The 26484-nt window shown below is 45.0% G+C and overlaps 1 protein-coding gene and 1 long non-coding RNA gene across 2 annotated transcripts in view; one reads left to right on the plus strand and one right to left on the minus strand.

The window, feature by feature from the left end:
- Nucleotides 1–25605, plus strand: part of CTNNA1 (catenin alpha 1) — a 186080-nt gene extending 160475 nt beyond the window's left edge. The window contains exons 11-18 of the mRNA XM_038552316.1: nt 9860–10016; nt 18013–18213; nt 18777–18928; nt 21593–21703; nt 22695–22876; nt 22985–23090; nt 23842–23976; nt 24534–25605. Coding sequence (XP_038408244.1) covers nt 9860–10016; nt 18013–18213; nt 18777–18928; nt 21593–21703; nt 22695–22876; nt 22985–23090; nt 23842–23976; nt 24534–24821 — 1332 coding nt within the window. The 3' untranslated portion in view covers nt 24822–25605. The remainder of the gene's footprint in view (nt 1–9859; nt 10017–18012; nt 18214–18776; nt 18929–21592; nt 21704–22694; nt 22877–22984; nt 23091–23841; nt 23977–24533) is intronic.
- On the minus strand, nt 10542–14229 carry LOC119873903. Its single transcript, XR_005366730.1, has 2 exons — nt 10987–14229; nt 10542–10899 (listed from the first exon to the last, which is right to left on the minus strand). It is a non-coding gene; the product is annotated as an uncharacterized LOC119873903 (long non-coding RNA).
- Nucleotides 25606–26484: the final 879 nt, after the last annotated feature.

The raw sequence follows: 26484 nt of genomic DNA on the forward strand, positions 1-26484 counted from the left end.
ACTTTTGGAAATGGAGGGATCCCTGGGTGGCGCAGTGGTTTAGCGCCTGCCTTTGGCCCAGGGCGCGATCCTGGAGACCCGGGATCGAATCCCACGTCGGGTTCCCGGTGCATGGAGCCTGCTTCTCCCTCTGCCTGTGTCTCTGCCTCTCTCCGTCTCTCTCTGACTATCATAAATAAATAAAAAAATTAAAAAAAAAATTAAAAAAAAAAAAAAACTTTTGGAAATGGGAACTATTCTAAAGTACTAACTTTTTAGTGGTTAAGTGATGTGATGTTAGCTTCAAATATTTGAGATTAAAGTTGAGGAGGAAGGAACCTGAAAGTGGCTTTATTTTCTTGGGGGATAAAAAAGCACCCACATTTTTTGGTGACATGGCTATTATAAAAAGGAAGTAGGTCAGCTGTCTCTGCCTGCATTGCCTTCTACTCTCTGGCTGAGCTCTCTCTGCACCAGGAGGGGTCCCGCTTCCATCTGAGCAGAAACCCCTAGTCTCACATGCTTTTATAAGGAGAAATTCCAACTGTTTTGAGGAAAGATCTGAATCTGTACCCCACGTATTCCTGACATATCTTATTTGTGAATGTTCCTAAGTCTTAGTCCATGGTAGCTGCCTCAGACATTTCACTTTTTTAGTTCATTTGGTGCTGGCCAGGGGGGATAAAAGGAAAAAGAAAAAGAAGGTGATTTCTGACAATTGAGTCTTTAAAATTGTAGGAGGGCATTTTGGAAATGATCTCACTTAATATTTTATTTTCCTTAGTTCATTTGTGAGAATGAGCATTGTACATTTAGGTTAATACAGATCTGGCACTTTAATAATTCGCAGAGCCTGGCTTAATGCATGGCCTTTCTTAGAAATCTACACAAGGTCGAATTAAGTATTTCAAGCCACTGCTTATCTGCATTTCTTTTTCTTTTTTCCATTTTAGTACTTCTCGCTAACTAGAGGAATAACTTATGAAATTGACTGTTCTTTCTTGTGCCTCCTTAGATTTATCTTCCATATTGCTGCTTTTCCCTTTGTGCTTCTGGGAACACTGATCATTTTCAGTAGCTGACAGGCCTAACAAGCATCAAATAAAGCACAAACCCACACAGGCCTGGCCTGTTGGTGGTGAGAATATATAACTCTTAAAGGGGTATCCAAGGCCTATAGGCCAGGGTACCCTTGTGACCTCAGCTCTCACCCATCTGTTATTTCACAATCAGAAAACCATCTACCTCTGAACCAGCTCACTTTTCCATTTTTGATATTGTCTAACGTTTTCTTTCAAAGCAGTATCACAGAAGAGCTCGAAGGAGATGCTTCTGACTAGAAGTGTCTGTACCTTGCCTGCCCCACCCCACTTCCACCCACTCTGACAGGCATGTGCAAGGAACAGGCCAGCAGAGATACCAAGTCTCCTTGCAGGGCTTAGCACTTTGATACTACTGGTCTTTTGTTTTCTTTTTTCTGTAAAGTCTCATCTTCCATATCCTAACGTTTGGAAAGTTTCCTTCTCTTCTGTTTTCTTGAAAAGGCTGTATAATGAGTATTCTTCCTTTAAATGTTTGGGATCATTTACCAATGAAGTCACTGGGCCTGAGTTTTTCTTTGTGGGTGGGTTTTTTTGTTCTTGTTTTTTTGAGAGCGAGAGCGAGAAAGCACAAACATGGGGAGGGGACAGAGGGAGAAGCAGACCCTCCTGGAGCAGGGATCCTGATGTGGAGCTCAGTCCCAGGACCCACGGGATCAGGACCTGAGCTGAAGGCAGATGTTTGACCAACTGAGCCACTCAGGTGCCCTGTGGGAAGGTTTTTAACAATCCAATTTCTGTAGTAGATACAAGGATATTCACACTGGCTGTTGAGTGAGGTTTAGTGATTTATATTGCATTGATTACTACTCTGTTGTTCCTTCCACTTGCTTTGTGTTTAATGTGCTCTTATTTCTCTGGTCTCTAAAATTCTAAGCATTGAGACCATTGGTTTGATAGCTTCTTTTCTAATGTTATGCTTAAACATTTAATGCTATAAATTTCTTTTAAAGCACTGCTTTAGCCTCATCCCACAAAGTCTGATGTGTTAGAATGTCAGAAAAGATGTCACTGAGAACATGATTTAGAAGCAAAGACCTGGAGGAGATGACTGAGCAGGCTGTGGAGGGTACCTGAGGGGAGAGCACTCAGGTAGATCAAACAGCAAAGGCAGAGGCTTTGAGGAAAGGGATCAGATATCTAACAAGAGTCTGGGTGGTTTGGGGTCTTTTAAGGCCATGGTAAGGCTTTGGCTCTTTACTCTGAATGGGAAGCCATTATAGGATTTTGATTAGAGGATTGACATGATCTAACTTAGGTTTGAACACTCTCCCTGTGACTTTTGTCAGGAGGGTTAGAAACAGAGATACCTCTCAGCAGGCTGTGCTAAGCAGAATAATCTCTCCCTTCCCCCCCAACAAAGATGTTCATTTCCTAATTCCTGAAACCTATGAATATGTTGCCTTTTATGGCAAAAGGAACTTTGCAAAGGTTAAAAAAACCCACTAAGGATCTATAAGTGATTAGATTTTCCCGGTGGCTTCCCCAAAATAATCATAATTGTCCTCATAGGAGGGAGCCAAGGGTATCAGCATCCGAGAAGATACTGAGATCATGGAAGCAGGAATTGGAGCAATGTGGCCACAAGCAGAGGAATGTGGGCATCCTTTAGGAGTTGGACTGGATTCTCCCCTAAAGTGCCTAGAAAGAATAGGTCTGCCACTTGGATTTTAGCTCTGTAAGATCCACTTTAGACTTCTGGCATCTAGAACTTTAAGATACATATTTGTGTTGTTTTAAACTCAACTACTTTGATAATATGTTACAGTAGCAATAGGAAACCAAAACAGAGGCTATTATGCTAATCAAGGAAAAGAGTCCAGTGGACATGGTGGGTACAGGTTAGAGTCTGGATATATTTTGATGATAGAATTTACTGAAGGATTAGATGTGAGGTGGAGGGGAAAGAGAAGAGTCAGGGAGAAATCCAAGGTTTTCAGTATTAGTAGCTGGAAAGATGGAACTGTCATTTATTTTGATAGGAAAAAGTAGTTTGGGTGAAGAGTTGAGCTCGGTTTTGTTTTGTTTTTAACGATGTTATTTATTCATTGGAGAGAGAGAGAGCGTGTAGAGCGATAGACAGCAGGAGCTGAAGGGAGCAGCAGAGCGAAGGGGAGAAGCAGGCTCCCCTCTGACTGGGGAACCTGATGGTGGGGCTCGATCTCAGGACCCTGCGATCATGACATACGCTGAAGGCAGATGCTTAACCGACTGAGCCACCTAGGCACCACCAGGAGCTCAGTTTTGAGCATGTAAATTAGTATGCAGGCCGCTAAGTGAAATTCAGGGAGCAGATCTGGACAAATATATTAATTGAGATTCATTAACATACACGTAATGCTTAAAGCTGTGAGCCTGAAAGTACTTATTAATGGAATGAGTAGTATACGTAGAGTAAAAAGGTCTAAGAACCTCTGAAACTGGGATTCTCTAGCATTTAGAATTTGGGGAGGTGAGCAGTATCTAGCAATGGAGATTGAGGAAGAGTTAGTAAGACCAGAACACCAGAAACTGATTCTACTTGGAAGCCAAGTGAAAAACAGTGTTTCCAGGAAGGATGTTGATTCACATCAATAGTTGTAGAATGTGAACTGAGAATTGATCCTTGGATTCAGCAACATGTAGATGTCATAAATTACCTTGGACAAAAGAAGTCTATGTGGAGTTGAGGAGACACAAGCTTGAATGGAGTGGGTTCAAGAGAGAAGAGAGGGATTGAAGTTAGCATGTTGGCAGCTTTTTTAGGTTTATAGAAACATGAGATAGTATAACATAAGATGGATATAGAATTGAGAGAGTTCCTTTGTTTTTATTTTTAGTTGGGAGCTAAAATTAGCTTATAATCACATGGTTGGGTTTGTTTTTTGTGGTTTTTCGGGATTTATTTTTTTAGAGAGAAAATCCACATGCATGTGTGAGGGGAGTGGGAAGAGGGAGAGAGAGGATCTCAAGCATACGCCCTGTTGAGCGAGTAGCATCTGTATGATCAATAGAATTTAGAAGAGAATATTGATACAGATATTAATATCTGTATTAATAATACAGAATAGAGGGAGAATTGCTAGAGCAATGTCCTGGAGCACGGCAGATGAAATGAAATCTAGTGGACAGGCAGAAAGGTTGATCTGAGATGGGAGTGTAGATTGAACACCTCATTTTTAAAAAGGTAAGATAGTACATGGTTCAGATGCAGGTAGGTGGGTCGATGTGGTCATAGGAACCTATAGACATTATCTTTTGATTGCATTCACGTCATTTAAATAGGAAGCAGCTGAGTTATAAAAGTGAGGATGCTGGGGGGAAGTGTTACAGGTTTGAGGAGAAGATGTGACACAAATACTCATTTAGAGTCCAGACTTGAGAGGAGGACATTGACTGATTAAAGAAATGTCCTCAAACATTATTCATCTTGAGTGATCAAGAATTTTGAAGATAAAAGGCAGCCCAGGTGGCTCAGAGGTTTAGCGCCGCCTTCAGCCCAGGGTGTGATCCTGGAGACCCGAGATCAAGTCCCACGTCGGGCTCCCTGCGTGGAGCCTGCTTCTCCCTCTGCCTGTGTCTCTGCCTCTCTCTGTCTCTCATGAATAAATAAATAAAATCTAAAAAAAAAATTTTTTTTTTGAAGAAAGACCACTCAGCACGATTGAGTGCAGGAAATTGTGGGATATCAGAGTGGAGTTGGTTGGTACATAGCATGAATATGAGTTGGGAGCTAAAATGATTGGTCCAGGTAGGAGGTACAGGCGTAGGTAGCACCCACGTGGTATGCAGAATCGTGAAACTAGATGAGATTGCCCGCCGTGAGGGGAGGAGTACCAAAAGAGAGAAGGCAGCAGAGGTTGTAAACTTGAGGAACCTCATCGTTAGTAGAGAAAGACAAGGCAGCACAGGAGACAAGCAAAAAATAGCCAGAATAGTGGAAATAAAACAGAAAAAGCATTTGACAGAGTCTACCATCACAGCCTGATGAAAAACACCGTGTAAACCAGAATAGAAGGGAATTTGCTCAGCCTGATAACTTCCCACGTAATGGTGCAACATAATATTTAATGGGAACAGACTCCTTTTCCCCTACAGTCCGAAACGAGATGAGAATGTCCTGTTTGACGTTGTTCTAGAGATTTTAGCCAACAGCAGCATTTTTAAAGTTGCCAGCCATTCAGGATTGGATACCTGGGTGCCTCAGAGGTTGAGTGTCCGCCTTCATTCAGCTCAGGGCGTGACCCTGCAGGGAGCCTGCTTCTCCTTCTGCCTGTGCCTCTGCCTCCCTCTCTGTGTCTCTTATGAATAAGTAAATAAAATCCTGAAGAAAAAAAAAGGTTGCCATTCAACATGGTGTAATGCCTAGTTTTGGGCCTTTTGCAAATTTATTGAGGAAAAATATTAGCACATTAATTTTTATTTCTTTGATTTGTGACAGTATATATTTTCCCCTAGTTGTTTACTAGTCATTTTTCGTTGATCTTAGGTAGGCTGTCCATCTCTTCTCCCCATTTTTCTACTAGTATCTTGGTGTTCTCGTTAATAGATTTACCTAACACTATATACTTCATCTGTTATATATACTTAAATACAGAAGTAATGTAGTCAAATTTATGAATTGTCTTCTCCCACTGTTACTTGGAAATAGGGCAAGATAGGGTAGAGTTTTCTAAGAAGTAAGAAATAGGGCAGCCCGGTTGCTCAGTGGTTTAGCACCGCCTTCAGCCTAGGGCCTGGTCCTGGAGACCTGGGATCAAGTCCCACGTTGGGCTCCCTGCATGGAGCCTGCTTCTCCCTCTGCCTGTGTCTCTGCCCCCCACCCCCCTCTCATAAATAAAACCTTTAAAAAAAAAGGAAGTAAAATATTTCTATTTATTTGTTTTTAAAAATATTTCTATTTAAATATTAAATGAAAGCATAAACAAATGCTTTAGCTTTGTTATCTCATCTATCTGAAAACAATCTTAGCATTTAAATGTAAGCATGAAGTGAGGCTTTAATTTTATTTTTCTCCAGAGAGCACATCAAACATAAAAATAATGTACTTTTATTCCCCACTGGTCTGTGACGTCACTTTTATCGTACACTGAATTATGTTCTCTGATAGGGTCTGTTTTTAGATGATTCTGTTCTAATTACTTTAGCTTTGTATTACATTTTAATTATCTCACTTCATTTCTCTTGCTCTCCCCAAGATTTTTTTTTGCTATTCCCAGCTATTTATTGCTCCAGATTAATTTGTGGATAGGTCATGCTTCCTACCCCTAAACAAGAAATATGTTGCTATTTGAGTTTTTGTAATGTACCTTAGAAAAGTTTAGTCACTTAGCGTTATTTCAATCATGTGGGTTTCTTCACAGATTTAACCCCCTATATTTCCTATGAATTGCTTTCAAAAAGATATGATATTCTTATTTTATTTTCTAACTTTTTTCTGGCATATAGAACAATTTGTTCATTTTTAAAGTATATTTATATTGTCTAACTACCTTTTTTTTAAAAAAAAAGATTTTATTTATTTATTCATGAGAGACACAGGCAGAGGGAGAAGCAGGCTCCATGCAGGAGGTCTGATGTGGGACTCGATCCTGGATCCCGGGATCAGCCCTGACCAAAGGCAGATGCTCCACCCTTGAGCCATCCAGGCGTCCCTATGGTCTTAATGATTACTTAATGATTACTCTTAATAATTGTAAAATTCTTTTTAGGTGACTTTGCAGTTTCCTAGATGAACTAAGGTCATCTCTATCGAGAAGTAATTTTGTTGTCTTTTTTCTAAGAGCTTTTTCTTGTACTTCTCTTTCCCATTTTATTTTATTAGCTATTTTATTATATTATTATTTAACTAATGGTGATGATAGGTTAACATTAATAACATCTTTATTTTTAAGGTAAGTGGTTCTAGATTTCACCACTAAGTATTATGTTTTATGATTATTTAAAGTAGTATGTTAAGTATCTTTCTATTTCTGATTTACTATGAGTCATCAGAAATGAGTATTTAATTTATCACATGTCCTTTGTAAACAGTTTTGTAATGAAAATGAGAAAGTTAACCTCAGACAAAGTACTTTTTCTCCATTATACTGTTTGAGATAAGATATTACAGAACAAAGAGACCAATTTTCTCTTTGTAATAGAGGATTAATCGTATTTAAAACATATAATTAATTCCTTGCCCCTGTTTATTTGGCTCTCTTAGGAAACATTTTTTTCAGCCAGATATTCTTACAAGGTCTAACTCTGCTCTGATTCATTGATGCATTTAGTGAATCAATTAAAAAATGAAGAGCATAGTCCTCCCTGGTGAAACCTGGTGGAAAGTGAATGAATGGCAAGAAGGAAAAGAGACAGAACAAGCCTTGAAATGACACAGATGGGGGAAGACCACGGCATAGCTGTGAAAAGCTGATGGCATATCTCTTCTCATAAATACCTAATAGTTTAAACCCATATACCTTTGAAAGTGGTGGGCCATTAATAACTAGTAAGTGGATGGCCCAGTCCCCCACGTCTCCAAATCTGTATTTGCTAGTTTTGGTGGTCCGGCACTTCCACTTGTTTGTCGGGGGAAAGAGGGGCAGCTGCACTGGTCTGGAAAGTGTGATTGATTCTTCAGTTTGTTAACAAGTCTTTAAGGGCTAAATTGATAATTATTCTTGAGTACTGCTCCACTACATTGGGAATTAAACACATGACCTAAAGGCATGTGGTTCCTATGGCACCTCAGAAAATGAATCCTAGGTCCTCCCCTTGGTTTCCATGCTCAGTGCCTCTGTGGTAGCTGTCTTTCTGCTTTATCCGGATCTCCACTCCATCACCACTAGTTTCATCTTGTCTTTGCTTCCTTTCCAAGTTGCATTATTACAAATATATTTATTTCTAATAACTCTCATAAGGACCTTGTACCTAGAAGCGTTACTGATTATTCCCTCAGTTTCATTTAGTTGTTTACTCATTGAATGAAAACGGCAAAGGATCTGAGTAGGTACTTCTTTGAAGAATATATGCTAATGGTCAATAAGCACAGAAAAAGATGTGCAACATCCTGAGCCATCAGAGAAATGCAAATTAAAACCACAATGAGATCTCACTTCACACCCACTAGGATGGCTGTCATTAAAAAGGAAAGAGAAAGAGAGTGGGAGAAAAGAAAAGAAACAAGTGTTAGTGAAGATGTGGGGAAATTGGAACCTTGATACATGCTGGTGGGAATGTAAAATTGTGCAACTGCTTTGGAAAACAGTCTGGCAGTTTCTCTAAAGCTAAACACATGACGCAGCAGTTCCAGTCCTACTTATATATCCAAGAATAACGAAATATATATATGAATGTTCATTACAGCTTTATTCATGATGGCCAGAAGGTAGAAGTGGTTCAGATGTCCATCAACTGATGAATGGATGAATAAAATCTTATGTATCTGTTTAATGGCCTGTTATTCATCAATAAAAAGGAGTGAAATGCTGGCACATTCTCCAGCATGGAAAAACCTTGAAAACATTAAGTAAAAGAAGCTAGTTACAAAACCCCACATATTAATATGATTCCCTTTATATGAACTGCCTGGAATAGGCAAATGCATAGAATGAATGAAAAGTAAAGTTAGTGGTTGCCAGTAGGTCGGTTTAAGGAATGTTGAGGGAGATGGGAATGACCGATGGTGGATATAGGATTTGTTTTTGGAGTGATGAAAATGTTCTAAATGTTCCAAAAATTTCTGTGGTGATGGTTCACAACTGTGAATATTCCAAGAACTGTTGAATTGTGTGGCTTAAATGGGTGAAATTTTTGGCATATGAATTATATCTCCATAAAGCTGAGTACGTTTTGGTTGATTTTTGTTGTTTTGTTTTTACAGAGTACTTTTTATTTTATTGCTTATTTTTTAGAGAGAGCATGTATGAATGACGGGGGTGGGAGGCAGAGGGAAAGAGAGAATCTTAAGGAGGCTCCATGCTCTGTGGGATCGACGTGGAGCTCAATCTCACAATCCTGAGATCATGACCTGTGCTGAAATCAAGAGTTGGATGCTTAACTGACTGAGCCCCTCAGTCACCCCTAGAATTACTTTTTAAACTTAACAAATTTTACAGTTGCTGTGCAGAATCTGACATACCAGATGTTCATCACAAGGTAATTAGGAATGGTGGATAACTGAATCAAACCTAGAAATTGTGTAATAGGAAAATTGCAATGTACATCCATAGGATGTAATAAGAAACAATGTTTTTAACCTGTATTTAATGATATGGAGAAGTACTTAAAAGAAGAAACAAGATAGTGTGACATACATACTTAACATACATTTGTGTATAGAAAAAAGCCTGGGGCAGCCTGGGTGGCTTAGCAGTTTAGCGCCACCTTCAGCCCAGGGTGTGATCCTGAAGACCCGGGATAGAGTCCCATGTCAGGCTTCTCCCTCTGCCTGTGTCTCTGCCCGCGCCCCCCGCCCCCCCCCCCCAACAAACAAACTTGAAAAAAGCCTGAATACAGTGTCAAAAATTTTAAAGAGTTGCCATCACAGAGTGGAGAGAACAGAGATAGTTTTATTAGTTTGTTTCACTACATATGTGCATTTCCAGTGTCTTTCCTTTACGCTCACACTTACAGCCTATTGTCTAACACTTATCTCTTCCATCTTTGTGAGTGTTGTGGTGGAACATGCGGTGTCACCGGTGCTGGTGATTGGTACACGTGTGAGACAAAGCCGCAGCCACTCTACTGCCCAAAGTGTTCCACATACTTTATTTTCCTGACTCTGAAAGTGTAAACATGAAACTTCAATATCTTTGCAGGTTATCAATGCTGCACTGGCTTTAGCAGCAAAACCACAGAGTAAACTGGCCCAAGAGAACATGGATCTTTTTAAAGAACAGTGGGAAAAACAAGTTCGTGTTCTCACAGATGCTGTCGATGACATTACTTCCATTGATGACTTCTTGGCTGTCTCAGGTAATGAGCTGGTTCTCCAGAGAAGCATGTGAGAATGTGCAAAATTACTTTTGTCACAATAATGGACAATCAAAACGCCCCCTAGTCTGAGCAGATAAATTATTCTAGCAATGATATTGTGATGCTTTTCATTTTAATTAAAAAACAACAACAAACTAGCACTCCTGTGAAGTGGGAATTGGGGCTAGTCTTGATCTTAGAAGCAGGAATTAGAAAGCTGGCTGGCATTTTTGCCCTGTTCGTGTAGAGTTAAGATTTTGCAACTCAGCTGTTACCTGTATGGCACCGTCACCACCCAGCCCTTTTGCTGATATTGTATTTAGAAAACACATTGACCTGGGTCCTGGGAGAGGCTGTATTTGTTAGGAGCTTGTGAAACTTAGGAGAAGGGATTCATAACACCATCACCTTTAGTTCTTTTTTTTACCCACCCCCCACCCCCCCACTTCTTGGAAAGCTGCTTCCTTTCTTTCTCAGAAATGATCATAGTTTAACTGCACCATGACAGACAGAAAACAGAGAGGAAATATTTAAGTGCCATTTAATTATGAACTTGCAAAAAATAAATCTGGGTAATTCACCTCACAAAAACAGTTGATTTCATTATATAAACATAAACTGGTAATGACATAGTAAATTGCATTCATATAGAAAATGTCTGTCAACTGCAATTCACTGTTTATCACACAGAGATAAATTTCAATCCATCCCCTTCAAGTTGAGCAAGTAGAAATGCATTCTTCATTTAACAGGGCCTCTGCTGCCCTTAGCTGCACTGCTCGTTTTCTGGAGGTGCCAGGCTTCCTGTGGCTGGTGGCTGTGGGCAGTCAGTGGCTGGGTACTTGGAGGACTCAAATTTGCCTGTCACCCCAGGTAACACAGGCTGGAACATGGGAGATGTGAGTTTCAATGGGGCTTGAAAGAGAAGCAGGGCTTAAATACATGCATAGCACAGTCCTCCAGCAATTACCTGTATATAGGATGATAGTGTGCTCCGCATGCCAGTGTCCTCCTGTCTCTGCCTGTTCTCCCTGAGCTTGGTAGCTGTGGCTGTACATGAGAGTGGGGAGCAGGCAATCCATAAACTGCAGAGAGAGGGGATGAACCACGCTCCTGCAGGACTGCCAAATTGCAGGTGCTGGTACTTTAAAACAAAAAACCCATTTGCAAGCACATCTTTGCAGGTGCCAAAAATGCAGCAATGGCTTTTTTGGGAAATCTTGGCCTTCTGTTGTTTTTCCCAATGAAGTACTGAGTTACTCTTTTTCATAGGTTTAGAGAACAACATTCCACCTTCACAGCACACTTTTAAGCAAACAACAAAATCTGAAATCTAAACGTAAAGCCCCCTCTGGAGAGAAGAGACTACATTCCTACACTTCTTATGATTGGGTTGGGTATAGCTCAAGTTTGGTCTCAAGGGATTTTCAGTCCTTCTTACAGCAAAATAAAATGTAATAGAATCAAATGTCCTCCTGCAACAGTCTTCAAATTGGAGAACAAAAAGGATTCTACAGTAGCATTTAGTGGGATCCAGGCAGTATCTTTAGGGTATAGGATATAAAACAATAGCATGGCAAAGAGAAGACAAATTCTTTAACAGATATGCTTTTATCTGGTGAGTATGTTCAGTTTTTATACAAATGTAGGAGTGTGTAAGGGTTGACTCGATTGAATGAGTTTAGACAGTTTCTATTTAGCAAACACATGGAACATTTCTGTCAGAACATGGTGGTGGTTTCAGAGTATCTGAATTTTAGAGGTCTACCCTAGGCTTGCTTAGCAGAGTCAAGCAGTTAAATGATTAACAGGGCCAGGCTATTATTTATAATTCTTCTGACTCTCTTACATTATGCTTTATAGGGGCATGGGATGAAGAAGGAGACAACTAGATGCCTTTGCAGAGTTCTGCTTGATGGACCAGTTAGTTTTTAGCATTCACACTCGTTTATATCCTCACATACCTGCCTCACCTATGGGAGCTTTTAGCACTTTCTGTGTGGGGTGACTAGGGACATCTTCCCACCTCACCCGATACAGCCTTGCTAGGGAAGCGACTGGCTCTCATCATGAGGAACCTGCTTTGAACTGGGCAGGCCCCAGTGGCATGCAGTCCTTAGCATCACTAGTTGTGCACCATGGATTGGAGAGTAGATGTCGATCTGCGTTAGTGGGCAGCCTTTAGGCAAAAAGCCACATCTCGTCCTCATTCTAATCTGCCCCCCTTGCCATTTTCTCCTTGCCCTGTGGCACGCTGATGCTTTGGTAGTTCTATCAAGGAAATAGGCATTTTCTGAGTAAGGGGCTGCCAGGCATGTGCCCAGCACAGAGTCTGGCTTCGGCTTGGTGGGCTTCATAAATCCTTGCTAAGTGCAGATTAAAGAAGCAGCTAGACTCCCTAGAGTAGTTGTATTGTATTCTGGTACCTCCAGCAGTGTGATAGATTTTATGGAACATTTGCACTAGTGATTTTCCACCATCAGATCCTTGGAGTCCATGGTGCTTAGACGTTCACTGTAGCCTGTTCACTGAGTTCCAGTGAGAACCCATTTTTTAGGGATAGGACTGCTTTCTTGCTATTGTTCCTGGGTATTTGGTCCCCTTGGTTCCCAAAGTTCTCCCATACTTGTCACAAGTCCTATCTAAATTTGTGCTCAAAAAGTAATGGTCAGGGATCCCTGGGTAAGTAAGTAAGTAAAGTAAGTAATGGTCATTTTGTGTATATGGTGAAGCCACAAAGCATTTCTTGAGGCTGTAGGGCAAGGGAAACTTGGGTTGCTGTATATGAAATATGAGACAGTGGCACTTGAAAGAGAGGGTCATGCAGGCCACCTCCAGGGAAGAGGGAGCGGGGGCTCCTTTTCACCTAGTTCTATTCAAAATGTCCCTTGTAAATATTGGAAATGGGTAAGATGGTAGAGTGCATTCAGCAAATCCTGAGTATATTTATATTGACTGATCCTTAAGGACAGGAGTTTGAAATTTATCAAAGTGATAAAGGCTGAATTTCATTTGAATTGTATTTGATAAACATTTTCCATGGAAATGCAGTTTACTTTCTTGTGCATTTATTCTGCTTACATGTGGAAGTTTTAGTTCCTTTTCTTACCCCCTTAAATTCAAGTATTTGGTTAAAGTGGTTCTGATTGGGGTTATTATAGTTCTTTACCACATGCTCTTGGAAACAAATAGTATACTGTATTAGATACTTTAGGGCAACACCTAACTAAGATTGGTAATTTGTACTTCTTCATTAAGTGTCAGTGTGCTCAAAGAATTTGGTCTGATTGCAAGGTCATTATTTTTAACGGAAGGCCGTTAAATAAAAGGATTACTATATCAATTTTTTGTTTGTTTGTTTTTAAGAGCAAAATACCTATGAAACTGAAGATAAGGCAGTGGTGAAGTTGGGTTTTAATTTCCCATGCCCACTAGCTATGTGACCTTGTACAAGATAGTTAATACCTACATGTTCTGGCTTCCTCATGAATTAATGGTGATTTTTTTTTTTTAAATTTTTAAAAGATTTTATTTATTTTAGAGAGCAAGTGTAGGAGCATGGGGGAGTGGCAGGGGGAGAGAATCTCAGGCACACTCCACACTGTGCACGGAGCCCAGCACGCGGCTCAATCCAGGACTCTGAGCTCATGGCCTCAGCCAAAACCAAGAATCTGAGGCTTAGCCAGTTGAGCTTCCTGGGCACCCCTGGTTTGTTTTTTTTGTTTGTTTCCCAAATGGCTAGTCTATAACAGGGTAAATGTCAGTGACTCAGTATGTTTCCTGTTACAGATTATCATCTCTTATGTCTGCATAAGTATACATTGGTAGAGATAGAGATAGCCAGAAGCAAAGGGTACACAGAATGGGCCCTGTTATCCATTGTGGATTAAAGTATGAGTTCATGCAGCCTTTCTGAAGAATGCCAGTTGGCTCAGATCCTGGAGGGCAATTAGGCACCACATATCTACTTTAAACATGTATGCCCTCTGACTTGGTAATCCTATTGCTAGAAATTTTCTCCAGGGATATGTACACAGATGTTTCCCAAAATACCTGTACAAGGGTGTTCATGTCAATCAAAACGTCTAAGACAAGACTAGATAAGTAAATTATGGTACCTCTGTCTATTCAGTAGGGTACTTTGCAGCCATCAAAAAGAATGAGGTAGATAGTTGAAGGCTGGCCTAGAAAGATTTTGAAATGAAAAACATAGAATAGGGATCCCTGGGTGGCTCAGCGGTTTGGCGCCTGCCTTTGGCCCGGGATGCAATCTTGGAGTCCTGGGGTCGAGTCCTGCGTCAGGGTCCTAGCATGGAGCCTGCTTCTCCTTCCTCCTGTGTCTCTGCCTCTCTCTCTCTCTCTCTCTCTCTCTCTCTCTCTCTCTCTCTCATATAAATAATAAATAAATAAATCTTAAAAAAGAAAAACAGAATAGTGTCCATAATATGATCCTTACTAAATAGACTGTATCTGTGGATTTTTTTTCCACTTAGAGGCACCTCCAGTGTTGAACAGAGTCTTTAATGGGGTACAGATTGGTTTTTCTACCCATAATGGACCCCTGCTGAGTTTCCTTGAAAAGTCAATTAAAGCTAAAGGAATTTATGGTTTAAGGTAGCGTAGGTACCTCCAACCCTCCCATGTTTGTCCATGTCCACTGCAAACTCATTTCTGCTAAGGGGCCCAAGTGCAGAGAGCAGAATCGGTGCTTGTGTCCTGGGTATATGGTAGCCACAGCTGGATGGGGCTTTCCTAGAGACAGCTGTGCAGTGACTGTAGAGACTATTTAGTCAGCTTCCCAAAATAGAAGCCTTCCTTTGGTGCTGAAGCATGGCAAATCCTTCCCTGGTTTAGGCTCACTGGAGGAAAGCCAGTTTGAATTCAAGAAAGTCAAGATCGATTTTAAAAACATAGGTGTCTAGACGCAGGTTAACAAATCCTTGGTGGAAGTTCAGGCTGCTTTGTCTCATGAACAAAAAAGAATGCCATGCTTCATTGATTCTAAGATGTGCTTCCTGCCCTGTACTAAGAATCCTAAAACAGGATGAGTTTTAAAATCAGTATTATGAGAAAACATTGGTCCATGGTTTAGTGAGGACTCCTTTTTCCTTCTTTTTCGTTCCTTTCCATCCTTCTACTTTCCTTTCTTTGATAGGAAATACAAATGTAAAATGTGTTAGGTATTAGCAAACGCAGCAGTTCTTACCCCGCAGGCTGGTATGGTGCACAGGCTCAATCCCAGTCTGTTCAGTTTACATTAATTATGTAGAGAGTATGTATATAAATGATGCCTCCAGTGGCCTCCCCACTCATTTATTCCTGTGGTTGGTTCACATATCCTCCTCTGAAATTTGTTTATGTAAAAAGTTTGATCTGTTTTTTCTGTTAATAGTACAATGATGGAAACCCTAGCAAGTCCCCTCTAATTTTTTAATTAGTAGACTCAAAACTAGGGTCTTCTTAGCTACTTACTGTGGTAACTCATTTTTCCCTTCTGTAATAGGAAATTTTGGCTTTCATTGGAAATATTTTAATTTATTTAAAGAAAAGAAATAACTTTTGGAGCAATTTTAAGCTCACAGCAAAATTAAGTGGAGGATAGAGATTTTCCATCTGTCCATGACCCCACACATTCACAGCCTTCCCCATCATTAGCATCCCCCACTGTAGTAGCGCGTTTAGGACCATTGATGAACCTATACATTATTATCACCCAAAGCCCATGATGTACATTACTGTTCATTCTCGGTTGGTGTACTTTCCGTGGATTTGGATAAATGTATCCATCATTATGGTGTCGTATACAGTATTCACTGCCCTAAAAATCCTCTGTACTCTGCCTGTTTTTCCCTCCCCACCTCCAGTTCCTGATATTTTTTTACTGTCTCCATAGTTTTAACATTTTTCAGAATGTTATATAGTTGGAATTATAGTGTGTGTAGCCTTTCAGGTTGGCTTCTTTCATTTAATAATATGCAGTGAACGTGTCTCCATGTCTTTTCTTGGCTTCATCGCTCATTTCTTGTCAATGCTGAACAATATCCCATGGTCTGGATGTATCTTATTTTCCCCATTCACCCACTGAAGGACATCTTGGGTGCTTTCAAGTTTTGGCAGTTATGAACAAAGCTGTCCTAAACACCCATGTGCAGGTTTTTATGTGGACAGGAGTTTTCAGCTCCTTTGTATAAATACCAAGAAGTGTGACTCCTGGATCGTATGGGAGGGTGTGTTTAATTTTAGAGGAAACATGTTTTTGCCAAATCTCTTCAGTTCTTTCACGTTGTTACTTCTCGTAGTGATTTTTTTCATCTTATTCTATTATACCAGTGGTCTCAGAACAGAGAGACCCTTAGGGAGCCCCTGCCTACAGTCTCTTGGGAACTACAGAGAGGAAGGCTTTGGTTCTTGGGGCCTGCAGGGGATTCTGAAGCCCAGAGGCAGGGCATTGTGGTGCTCTGTTCTTTGCTGGATATGCTGAGTACCACTTGCCTCTGGCTCCCTTGGACATGAAAGGAAATAGCACCAGGACCCCTGTCTTGTTGGGAGTATCTTAAGAGGTCACGCTATCTGCTATCTCCCTTCTAGACACTGTCACCTATCACTTGACTATGTTAGCAGAGGTTGCAGGGGAAGGGTAATTGGGTTTTAGAAGTGGATTCAATCAGGAGGCAGTCCAGAATAATGACACGCCGATGTCTATGGTGGCCAGGGCTGGCAAAGAAATCACCTGTTGGCTTAGGCAAGGGAGCATGTCTTCTACAAGTTACTACGTCTTTTTTTTTTTCTTTTTTAAGATTTTATTTATGTATTTATGTATGTATGTATTTGTTTATGAGAATGAGCAGAGGGAGAGAGAGAAGCAGGGCTCCCCACTGAGCAGGGAGCCTGATGCAGGAGTTGATCCCAGAGCTCCAAGATCATGACCTGTGCTGAAGGCAGCTGCCCAGCTGACTGAGCCATCCAGGCGGCCTACATCTCATTTTTTGTTTGAGCAGGAATGGCCAGATGATTATGGGGCTTTCCTTTATGTCACTCTGCACCCACCCCATAGTCTGAGCAGCCCTGTTATCTGGGCTGTCTGCTGGTGGTCCCTGTATTTCTGGGTGAGTGAGAACAGTTGCCTGGACCATCCTGGCTCAGCTGTTACAGATGGACATCATCCATTTTAGTGGCTGTATAGTGCCCATAATTTATTACGTACTCTGCCCTTGGATATTTTAGTTGCTTCTACTTTGCTGTAATTACAGATGAAGCAGAAGCTCTTTACTCTGACGTTCCCAAACTCTAGTGTCAAGCATTTTGCTTTGAGGAAAAATAATTTTGGTGGGTCGTCCACATCCATTTCTCTGATTGGTAGGAGCCACCTGTCAGCTTAACACAATTCAAGGGTCTTTGCAAATACCACAGTAGGCCCATGGCCACCCATGAAAGGGATACTAAATGTTTTTGTATCAGGGAGGCTCCCTTGGTGCCCTCCAGGGGTGGCTTCATTCTGCTTTCTAGCACCTTCTACCCCAGGGCTGTCCTGGCTTCTTGGCAAATTGTCTGAGTACTGGCATCTACTAGAGGGAAGGGCAAAGGACTGGAAGGATAGAGACTTATAATGAACCCTTTCTTCTATTTAAGACTTTGTTTTGGACATAAGGCTAGTGAAATTATTTAAAGAAGAGAGAAGTTACCAAGGTCTCTGCGATCTGAATTTTCTGCCTGGCTTACAGAACAACTGTACTTTAAAGATCTCTTGATCACTTCCTCTCTCTCTCTATAAACTTGGAATTGAGGATTATTATCCTTGGAGGTGATTATGGGTTGAGTTTCTGTGGGACAGTTAATTAAGTGGTTAGTCTGGTCTTCAGTGAAATGATACATGGGAAGCTTTGGCTCTGCAGCTGGCACAAAATGAGCACTCGGTGAGCAGTAGATGCCAGCGTACCATTGTCCCCCTTCTAGTGGAATGCCCTTTCCCTTATTCGGCTTTTTGTTTGTTATTTAGAGAATCACATTTTGGAAGATGTGAACAAATGCGTCATTGCTCTCCAAGAGAAAGATGTGGATGGTCTGGACCGCACAGCTGGTGCAATTCGAGGACGGGCTGCTCGGGTCATTCATGTAGTCACTTCAGAGATGGACAACTATGAGCCAGGGGTCTACACGGAGAAGGTCCTGGAAGCCACGAAGCTGCTCTCCAACACAGGTTTGGGGACTCCCTCCCTTTTTGGTACTCCCCACACACACATGTCCACCCTGTGAGTGCAGGCCCTCGTGGTAGGAAGGACGAGATCAGGATGTAGCTCAGGCTTTCATACAGTAATGTCAGGGTGAATGTCAGACTGAGAAGTTGATGAGCCAAATTATAAGGCTTTGACAACTTTCCTTTCACATGTGTCCCCAGCTAATTATGGGATTAATTCTGAACATACTATTAAAGATGAACTTCTGAGTTAAGTCTCTTTTTAGTGAATAAATACTAAATTAAGGACGGTCCTAGTTTTAAGCAGGGCCTCCAATTTTTCTCACTTCATGTCTCTCCCATCCAAATCCAATACTGTAAAATCTGGTCAGAGACAAAGATGATTTGAGTCTTGGTAAAATATGGCATTTAGTTTATTTCAACTGTAAATACTCTTCACATGGGTTGGAGGCACAGGCTCTTCATCATGCACCTGGCTTCCTCTGTCTCCTTGAGGGATTTGGGGGGCAGGTAGAGTAATGCTGTCTGCTGGGCCAGCTGGACCTGCCGTGCCTCTTTCTCCACAGTCATGCCACGTTTTACCGAGCAAGTGGAGGCGGCTGTGGAAGCCCTCAGCTCGGATCCAGCCCAGCCCATGGATGAGAATGAGTTTATCGATGCCTCCCGCCTCGTGTACGACGGCATCCGGGACATCAGGAAAGCGGTGTTGATGATAAGGGTGAGTAACTGCATTTCAGACGTTTTAACAGCTTCTTTCTTATCGTTTGCTAAACTCGAGCAATGCATCATTCTGGAACTCAGCAGATGCGGTGGCAGTATATTAAAACCATGAATCTAAAAGCTGTTAGAATGAGATATATTTAATTATGTTGTCTAAAATGACTTTTAGTTGCAAGTTAGAGCCCAAACTTGGGCGAAGACAGGGAGCTAGGATGAGTTGGCTTTGATAATTTAGTTTCAGGCATAGATTCCCCACAGATAGGCAGACTGTGGTGTGCGACAGGGAACCCACAGTGAAGCCTCTTCAGTTATTTTCTGAGAAGGGAGTGTTTCCTTCATGCAGGTTGAAGCCATCCTTTGCATGGACGCCCCTGTCCTTGACAGTGGTGGGAGATCCCAGAGCCTCTGTATCCTTGGGGTGAGGAGGAGTGCCTGTGGCAGCCCTTGCTCAAGCTCCCCTGATGTGCCTTCTCTGTTCTGGGCCCCACATGACCCATTTTCTCTGACCTATGGGAGGGAATACCCAGCAGCCCTCCCAGGTGGCGTAAATACAAGGGTTTTGAGAAGCCACGGACACCACCCCCGTAATATGGCCCAGGGTGCCAGGGCTGGGTCTCCCAGTTGCCCTCCCCTGGCATGTGGTGTCTCACATCGTCTTCTGAGCACGAGCCTGTTGCTCTGGGAGCTGAGAGCAGGAAGTGTGCATCCCCGTCCCCCGGGGCCACCTGGGGGTCCCAAGGGCCTGGGCCAGAGCCCGCCTGCTGCAGGGAGCACTGCTGGCTGTGCGGCCTGGCTGGTGGGGTCAGGAGACGTTGTTTACACTTTCCCGGTTTACTAGACAGACCTCTCAGGGTGGGCAGGGATCCTGTCCCACTTTTTATCCTCCCAGCTCATCAGCTGGAAACAGGGGCCGTTTCTAAGGCAGCTGCATGAGGCTGGACCCACTTCATCTGCAGCGTAGAAACGTGTGGGCAAGAGGGCCGGGGCCCCCCGGGTGAGGCAGAAGGAGAAGTGTGCATGCCCTGGTTGGTGCCAGCTGTCCTGTAGGCCCCAGGTTCCCTGGCTGCACGGGGGCAGGAAATTGCTCTGCTTTCTCCATCTCTTTGTACTTGTACCTGAGAAGCAAGCTGGCTTGGTAGAATGATTGGTCACATGGGCCGCCCTGTCCCAGTGCCATGAAGGGGTCCCTGGGCATGCCATCGCTGGTAATGGACGCAGCCCTGTTTCTCCAGAGCCTTTTCTTAGACACTTAGAAATGGAATAAAAGGGACCTTAAGATAAAGAGGAGTCACTGGTGCTGAGGTTGACATCTTGGGGGGTTGGGCGGGCAGACACTGCGTATACAACGAGGGGACATGCTTGCAGACTCTGGAGCCCCGGCCCCTCCTGGACTCTCCTCATCTTCTCTGAAGAACAGAGGTGCTGGTGGTTCTAGTGAGCTGTGGTGTGGGCAACACAGGGCCCGACAGTGGAGTAGCGGTGCTGCACCTCCAGGGCCCAGTATGGTCCCTGGTACACAGATGCTCAGCAGAAAGGAAGGAACAGGAGGTACCTGGTCTCTTGGCAAGAATAGTTCTTGGGTCTCTGACGGGGCCAGCAGGGCTGGCACAAGAGCAGGTTCTCACAAGACAGCATGTCTCTGGGAAAGCCCCTCTGCAGGTATCTGTGACCAGGGATCTGGGATCCAAAGTGGCCAGCGGTGGGGTCGTGTGTGGCCGCCAAGTCAGAGAGACTCCGGGTCTTGCACTCATGTGTCCCCAGGGCTTGCTGGTGCCTGGCGTGACCCCCTGTCCTTACCTCACGTCACTGAGAGACAAGCTTAGTCTTGGGCAGCCCAGATGTTCCTCACACATCCTCTCACGGGAGCCCTGCAGCAAGCCCTGGGGCCCCGCCTTGGATTAGATCCTGGTACAGATAGGGGATGTGCCTCATTGCCCTTCTGTCACAGGCCGGTCCGCCAGGCCAGTAGCCAACCCCAGCTGTTCCGCCCACTGCCCATTACTAGTAACTTCCAGGAGACAACGTCAGGTTTCAAGTCAGCCACTAATCATGAGAGGCTGGAAGTTGTATGAAATAAGAATTTTTTTTTTTTTTGAAATAAGAATTTTTATTTCATAATTAAAGCTAGAGAGCTAGAACTGGAAACGGGACCTTGGAGACATACTCAGACCTTACCTGCCACGTTCTTTTCACATTGATAAAAGTAAAGCAGAAAAAAGTCCATGAAAATCCATTGCCTATTTCTTCTCTTCAAAGCATTGTCCTAAGGGAAAGCCTAATATTACTTCCTTCATTCATTTTCTTCTTGCCATCACATGGGAAGGTTCTAAGAATCTGCTTAATGTTGGATAAAATGTCTTTTCAATACAGTACGTTTCCCACCAGGATGAGCCTCACTTTTGTGTAGGGTGCAGGTGAGTCCTGACCCTCGTAGAAGCTGAAGCTCCTCGAGCCTCTGGGAAGTCCTGATGGGGGCCTAGCCTGGGACGCCTCACGTGTGTGTCAGTGAGGCGGGTCTCGAGTGAATCATGGCTGATGTTAACCTGATTGGCCCCAGCTGCTTGGAACATGGCTCATGTGAAGACCCAGAGTTCTGGGTGTTTGTACTTTGGACCCAAGGGCCTAGGGTGTTTCTGATTCGTGCTCTCCATATTGCTGGCAGACTCCCGAGGAACTGGATGACTCTGACTTTGAGACAGAAGACTTCGATGTCAGAAGTCGGACGAGTGTCCAGACAGAAGATGACCAGCTGATAGCTGGTCAGAGCGCCCGGGTAAGGAACATGTCCCTGTGCCTCCAGGAGCTTGGCTTTTTCTTTTCTGGGATCGATCACAGCGTTCCCACTTTGTCTCCCTGGCACCGGGATAGAGCTCACCCCAGGGGGTGGCACATGGCAGCCAGGAGCAGGGCGGGAGCAGGAGCAGGCCCTCGGCCTCAGCTGTGCCCTGGGGGCGTTGGCTGATGACAGGGCCCTGCGTCAGGAGAGCCCAGTGGCGGGTCAATGCCATGTTTGTTAAAAGGATTGTGACATTCAAAAAAGATGGCTATCTTTGCCCATCTCAGTGATAGCATGGTATGAGCTATTTAATTATTCATGGGTTAAAAAAAAATAACAGTGGTACATTCAAGAAAATCATTCAGAGCCATTGCATTCATTTGAGTCATTAAATCTTCAATCAATAGCATTTATGTTTTTGGGAGCATGCCAAGAAATATTTCCATGGAGCCTTTTCCAGTCCTCAGAAATCATTTTGAACAGCAAATGCAGCCTTGCTTTGGGCCCCTCTCCATCACGAGCACTTGGGGAAGCTGTGGCAGGGGGCTCACGGCCTGGAGTCTGTGGGCCTTGGGGTGGGCGCTGTGAGAGGGTTCAGAGGTGCCATGTCAGGGAGCTAAGGTGGGGCCCACCAGAGAGGGGCCCATGCACCACCCCTGGGATCGTGTCCTATCCCCCACAGCAGCAGGCAGACGAACTCACAGGGTATTAAGCGGCTTCCGTCCCTGTACAGGCCTGATCTGGAAGCCTCCATATTTGTTCTCTGTCCCTCGCACTGTGTTCTCCTCCACATGGAAACTTGTTTTTGAAAATGGGTTGGAAATTCAGGCTGCTGTGAACTTGTGCTCAAAGTGAGGAGAAATGGACCTTTAGGCAAAATGAAGCCCATTAAAGATCATCCCACCTCTGCCACAGGTTGCATCAGCTGATGTGCTGTGAGGGCTTCATACTCTCCTCACCTAAGAGCTCTTTGTGCTTCGGGTTTCAGGCGATCATGGCTCAGCTTCCCCAGGAGCAAAAAGCAAAGATTGCCGAACAGGTGGCCAGCTTCCAGGAAGAAAAAAGCAAGCTGGATGCTGAGGTGTCCAAGTGGGATGACAGCGGCAATGACATCATCGTGCTGGCCAAGCAGATGTGCATGATCATGATGGAAATGACGGACTTCACCCGGTGAGCTGCGCCGCCCCTGGGTGCCGGCCCACCCTGTGCTCCGCGGCCGGCCCCCTTCTTCCCCTTCACCGTCAGCCACACACAGTGATCTTTGCTCTCTTTTGTCAGAGGGAAAGGACCACTCAAGAACACGTCCGATGTGATCAGCGCCGCCAAGAAGATTGCGGAGGCAGGATCCAGGATGGACAAGCTCGGCCGGACCATCGCAGACCACGTGAGTGGGGGTCGCTGCAGGGCTGCCAGGTGCATCCCAAGGTGCTGACCGTCGTCCTGTTTTCCTTGGGGCATGGCGCTCCTCTCATCTCCAGACATGTGCTTGGCTTATCACCCTGCTGGGTTGGTACCCACATCGATGTGTGAGGATTTCTGAATTCCTCTTTGACAAGTCTTAGGAGCCCAGCCCAGCGTACGTTGAGAGCATGTCTATGGGGCAGGTGTGTGTATCCTGCCATCCTCCTGGGGGCTGCAGCATTGTTGTCTCCCTGTTTCCTGCACATCCTCACATACTGAACTAATCGGTCCCAAGGGGTAGAAGCCACTCTTGGCTCTGCTCTCTGCAGTCCAGGAGCAGGCACGTCTGCTGCCGTGTTTATCTTGACACCACCCAGTCTTCTCCCCGCTTCCATCACCAGCTCGGCCCAGCTCCCCACAGACCGTGCCTCGATAGCCACTCCTGTCCCCTGCTCCGTGCTGCCTCAGCTGCCAGCACGGTCTGGGTAGATGATCACCTAACACGTGGTCCCCCCAGGCCCGCAGCTCTTTCCTAGCCTCTGGACTCCAGGCCGCTCTCCCGGCCTCCTACACTCGGTGCATGAAGTGCCTCACAGGGCGGCAGTGGATACACTTGAGGGAGGTCACCCTGGAGTCCAGAGCACTTGTGCTTTGCTCCGGCAGGGAGAGCCCTGCCCAGGGTGGGGGAACCTTGGGCCTGGGGTGTGTGCTGATCCCTGCTGCTCTCCTGGCAGTGCCCGGACTCCGCCTGCAAGCAGGACCTGCTGGCCTATCTGCAGCGCATCGCACTCTACTGCCACCAGCTCAACATCTGCAGCAAGGTCAAGGCCGAGGTGCAGAACCTGGGTGGGGAGCTCGTCGTCTCTGGGGTAAGTTTGAGCCACGAGCATGGGTGCCTGGCGGGCGTGTGCTCGCATCTCTGCTGCGTAGACATCCTGCCTACCCTGATGTCAGGGACGTGTGCTGTGGAGAGACCCCAAGGGTCCTCTCGCTGGGAGGAAGTATTCTCATTTCTCTGTTGTCCTTCCCTCAAAGGGGACTTGAACCTGTTCAGAAATTACAAAGATAACATAGCTGGGCCCCCAGAGCACTCACGTGGTTCTGTTCTCTCACACTGGCTCTGGGTTCCACTGGGCCCTGCAGGGGTTTCCTTCCAAACAACTACTTTCTGTGTAGGATCCCCCTCGCCAATGCACCTCCGTCACTCAGAGACAGACCTTTCTCCAGGTTTTAAGAGCAAGTAGACTCTGGAGGGAGGGGAGGCAAGGTAATGGCGCCTTACGTTGCTTGGGTGCTGCACCCTCCTAAATATCTGGACCAGGTGTATCCCGTTTTCCCGGATAAGAACAGGGGCTGTGGGGAGAGCTGACCAGGACCGCGGCCACGGGCCCCGCGCCTTCCTCACTGCCCTGTCTGTCCCTCGCAGGTGGACAGTGCCATGTCCCTGATCCAGGCCGCCAAGAACCTGATGAATGCAGTGGTGCAGACCGTGAAGGCATCCTACGTGGCCTCTACCAAATACCAGAAATCTCAGGGCATGGCTTCCCTCAACCTACCGGCTGTGTCCTGGAAGATGAAGGCCCCCGAGAAGAAGCCCTTGGTGAAGAGGGAGAAGCAGGATGAGACACAGACCAAGATCAAACGGGCGTCACAGAAGAAGCATGTGAACCCGGTGCAGGCCCTGAGCGAGTTCAAAGCCATGGACAGCATCTAGGGCCACCGCGCCCGCCCGCCGCCTCCACCCCAGGGCTCCTGAGATCAGGCCCTGCTCCTCACTGATGTATCTGCTCAACACAACACCGTGTTAGATTCCATGGGGACATGGACAGATTTTAAACCTGGCCCGGTGGGGCATTTGGCCAGGATATACTTGTGTTTAAATTAGTCAAAAATACTTTTGGAATTCAGGAGCACATTTCTAACTATATTTTTTTTAAGCTTAAGTAAAAATTAAAGAAAAATTCCATAACCAAAGAGAAACCCACATTACCTGGTAGGGGACACTCTTGACCAAGGTCTCAGTGTGCACGATGGGTGGGGGGCCACTGGGGCCAGGTGACTGCAGGAGTTCCAAGGGGAGCCAGCCGGGTGCCTTAGAAGGAAGGGCTTGGAGGGACAGACCACATGGAGCTCAGTAAGACGTGACGCATCACCAGGAAAACTGATTACTCTCCTTATGACCCTAATAAAGTTGCTTTTTTCAGACTAGAATGTTGTGATGCCCTGATCGTAACATGCTTCTTCCCTTTCCTCAGCTTCAAATGTAAATTCATCACTGGGCTCACTTCTAATAATCGCAGTGTTTCCTGCCTCGGGCTTCGCAACACCAGCCTCACAAAATAGTGTTTGCTTAGGCGGTAACTTAGACTTTACCTGATTTTTGATTACGACAGCGATGGCTATAGCTATAAGGTATAATTTTACTGTCTTATTTAAATTTTATGAATTTGAATGTTTTTTACACTAACTTTCCCCAATAAAGTCCACTATGAAACCAAGTCTGAGAGGCAATATTGTTTTCTTTGCCTTCCAGTGGAGGCAGGTTCTACATACAGCAAACGTTTCCTGGACCTGCCTACAGCGTCTGCAGGGCCCTGGGCCTCTGGTATGTCTGCCCCAGGACAGCGGTGCTGGCACCACTCACCTGTGGCTCCAGGCAGATGGCTGCACGTCCTCGGAGCCCCCGGGCCTGTGGCCTCGCCCTCTTTGGAAACGCCCAATATTGGAGCCTCGAGTGTAGGTCAGAACCTCGGTGGGCGGCACCCATGAGGTCTCCATGGCGTCTCCCCTCTTCTGGGTCGTCCTAGCAGCTCACAGCTGTGATGGGGACATCTGTAAACACACAAACTCTCCCCAACCTTCTGTCTCTAGTGCATCCCCTCCTGAAGCTCAGGGCCTTCAATAGACCCGTGTGGTCCTTGTGTCCTCGTCCTCCCATTTTACTCGGCTGTGTCCCTACTGCTCTCTGCCATCCACCACGGCTGGCAGCGTGGCTCCTGGTCTCACCACCATCCCCATCCAGGTGGCCCAGGTGGACACTCCCTCTCCACCCCCACCATGGCCCCTCACCTGACTCCTGGACCCCAAGACTCTGGGCTCTGCCTTCCTCACTCTGTGCCCCTCTCCTCCTCCTTTTCTCCTGCCGCCCTCCCCCACCCCACTTGTCCAAGCATTCCCGGGGCTCAGTTCACTGGCTGGCTCTGGCTCTGCCCATTCTGATGGCGACCAGACTCCAGGCTGTGAATCCGGTCAGTGCTGGCTTCTCTCGGGCCTTGACCCTTCTGCCTCCTAGTTCTCCACCTTCGTTACCAGCACGCACCTAAGCGGTCCAATTCCTTGAACACGTAGGCAGGACCCGCTGTTAACACTTCTGTTTG

Source organism: Canis lupus, chromosome 11 (assembly GCF_011100685.1).
Source record: "Canis lupus familiaris isolate Mischka breed German Shepherd chromosome 11, alternate assembly UU_Cfam_GSD_1.0, whole genome shotgun sequence".
Lineage (NCBI taxonomy): Eukaryota > Metazoa > Chordata > Mammalia > Carnivora > Canidae > Canis > Canis lupus.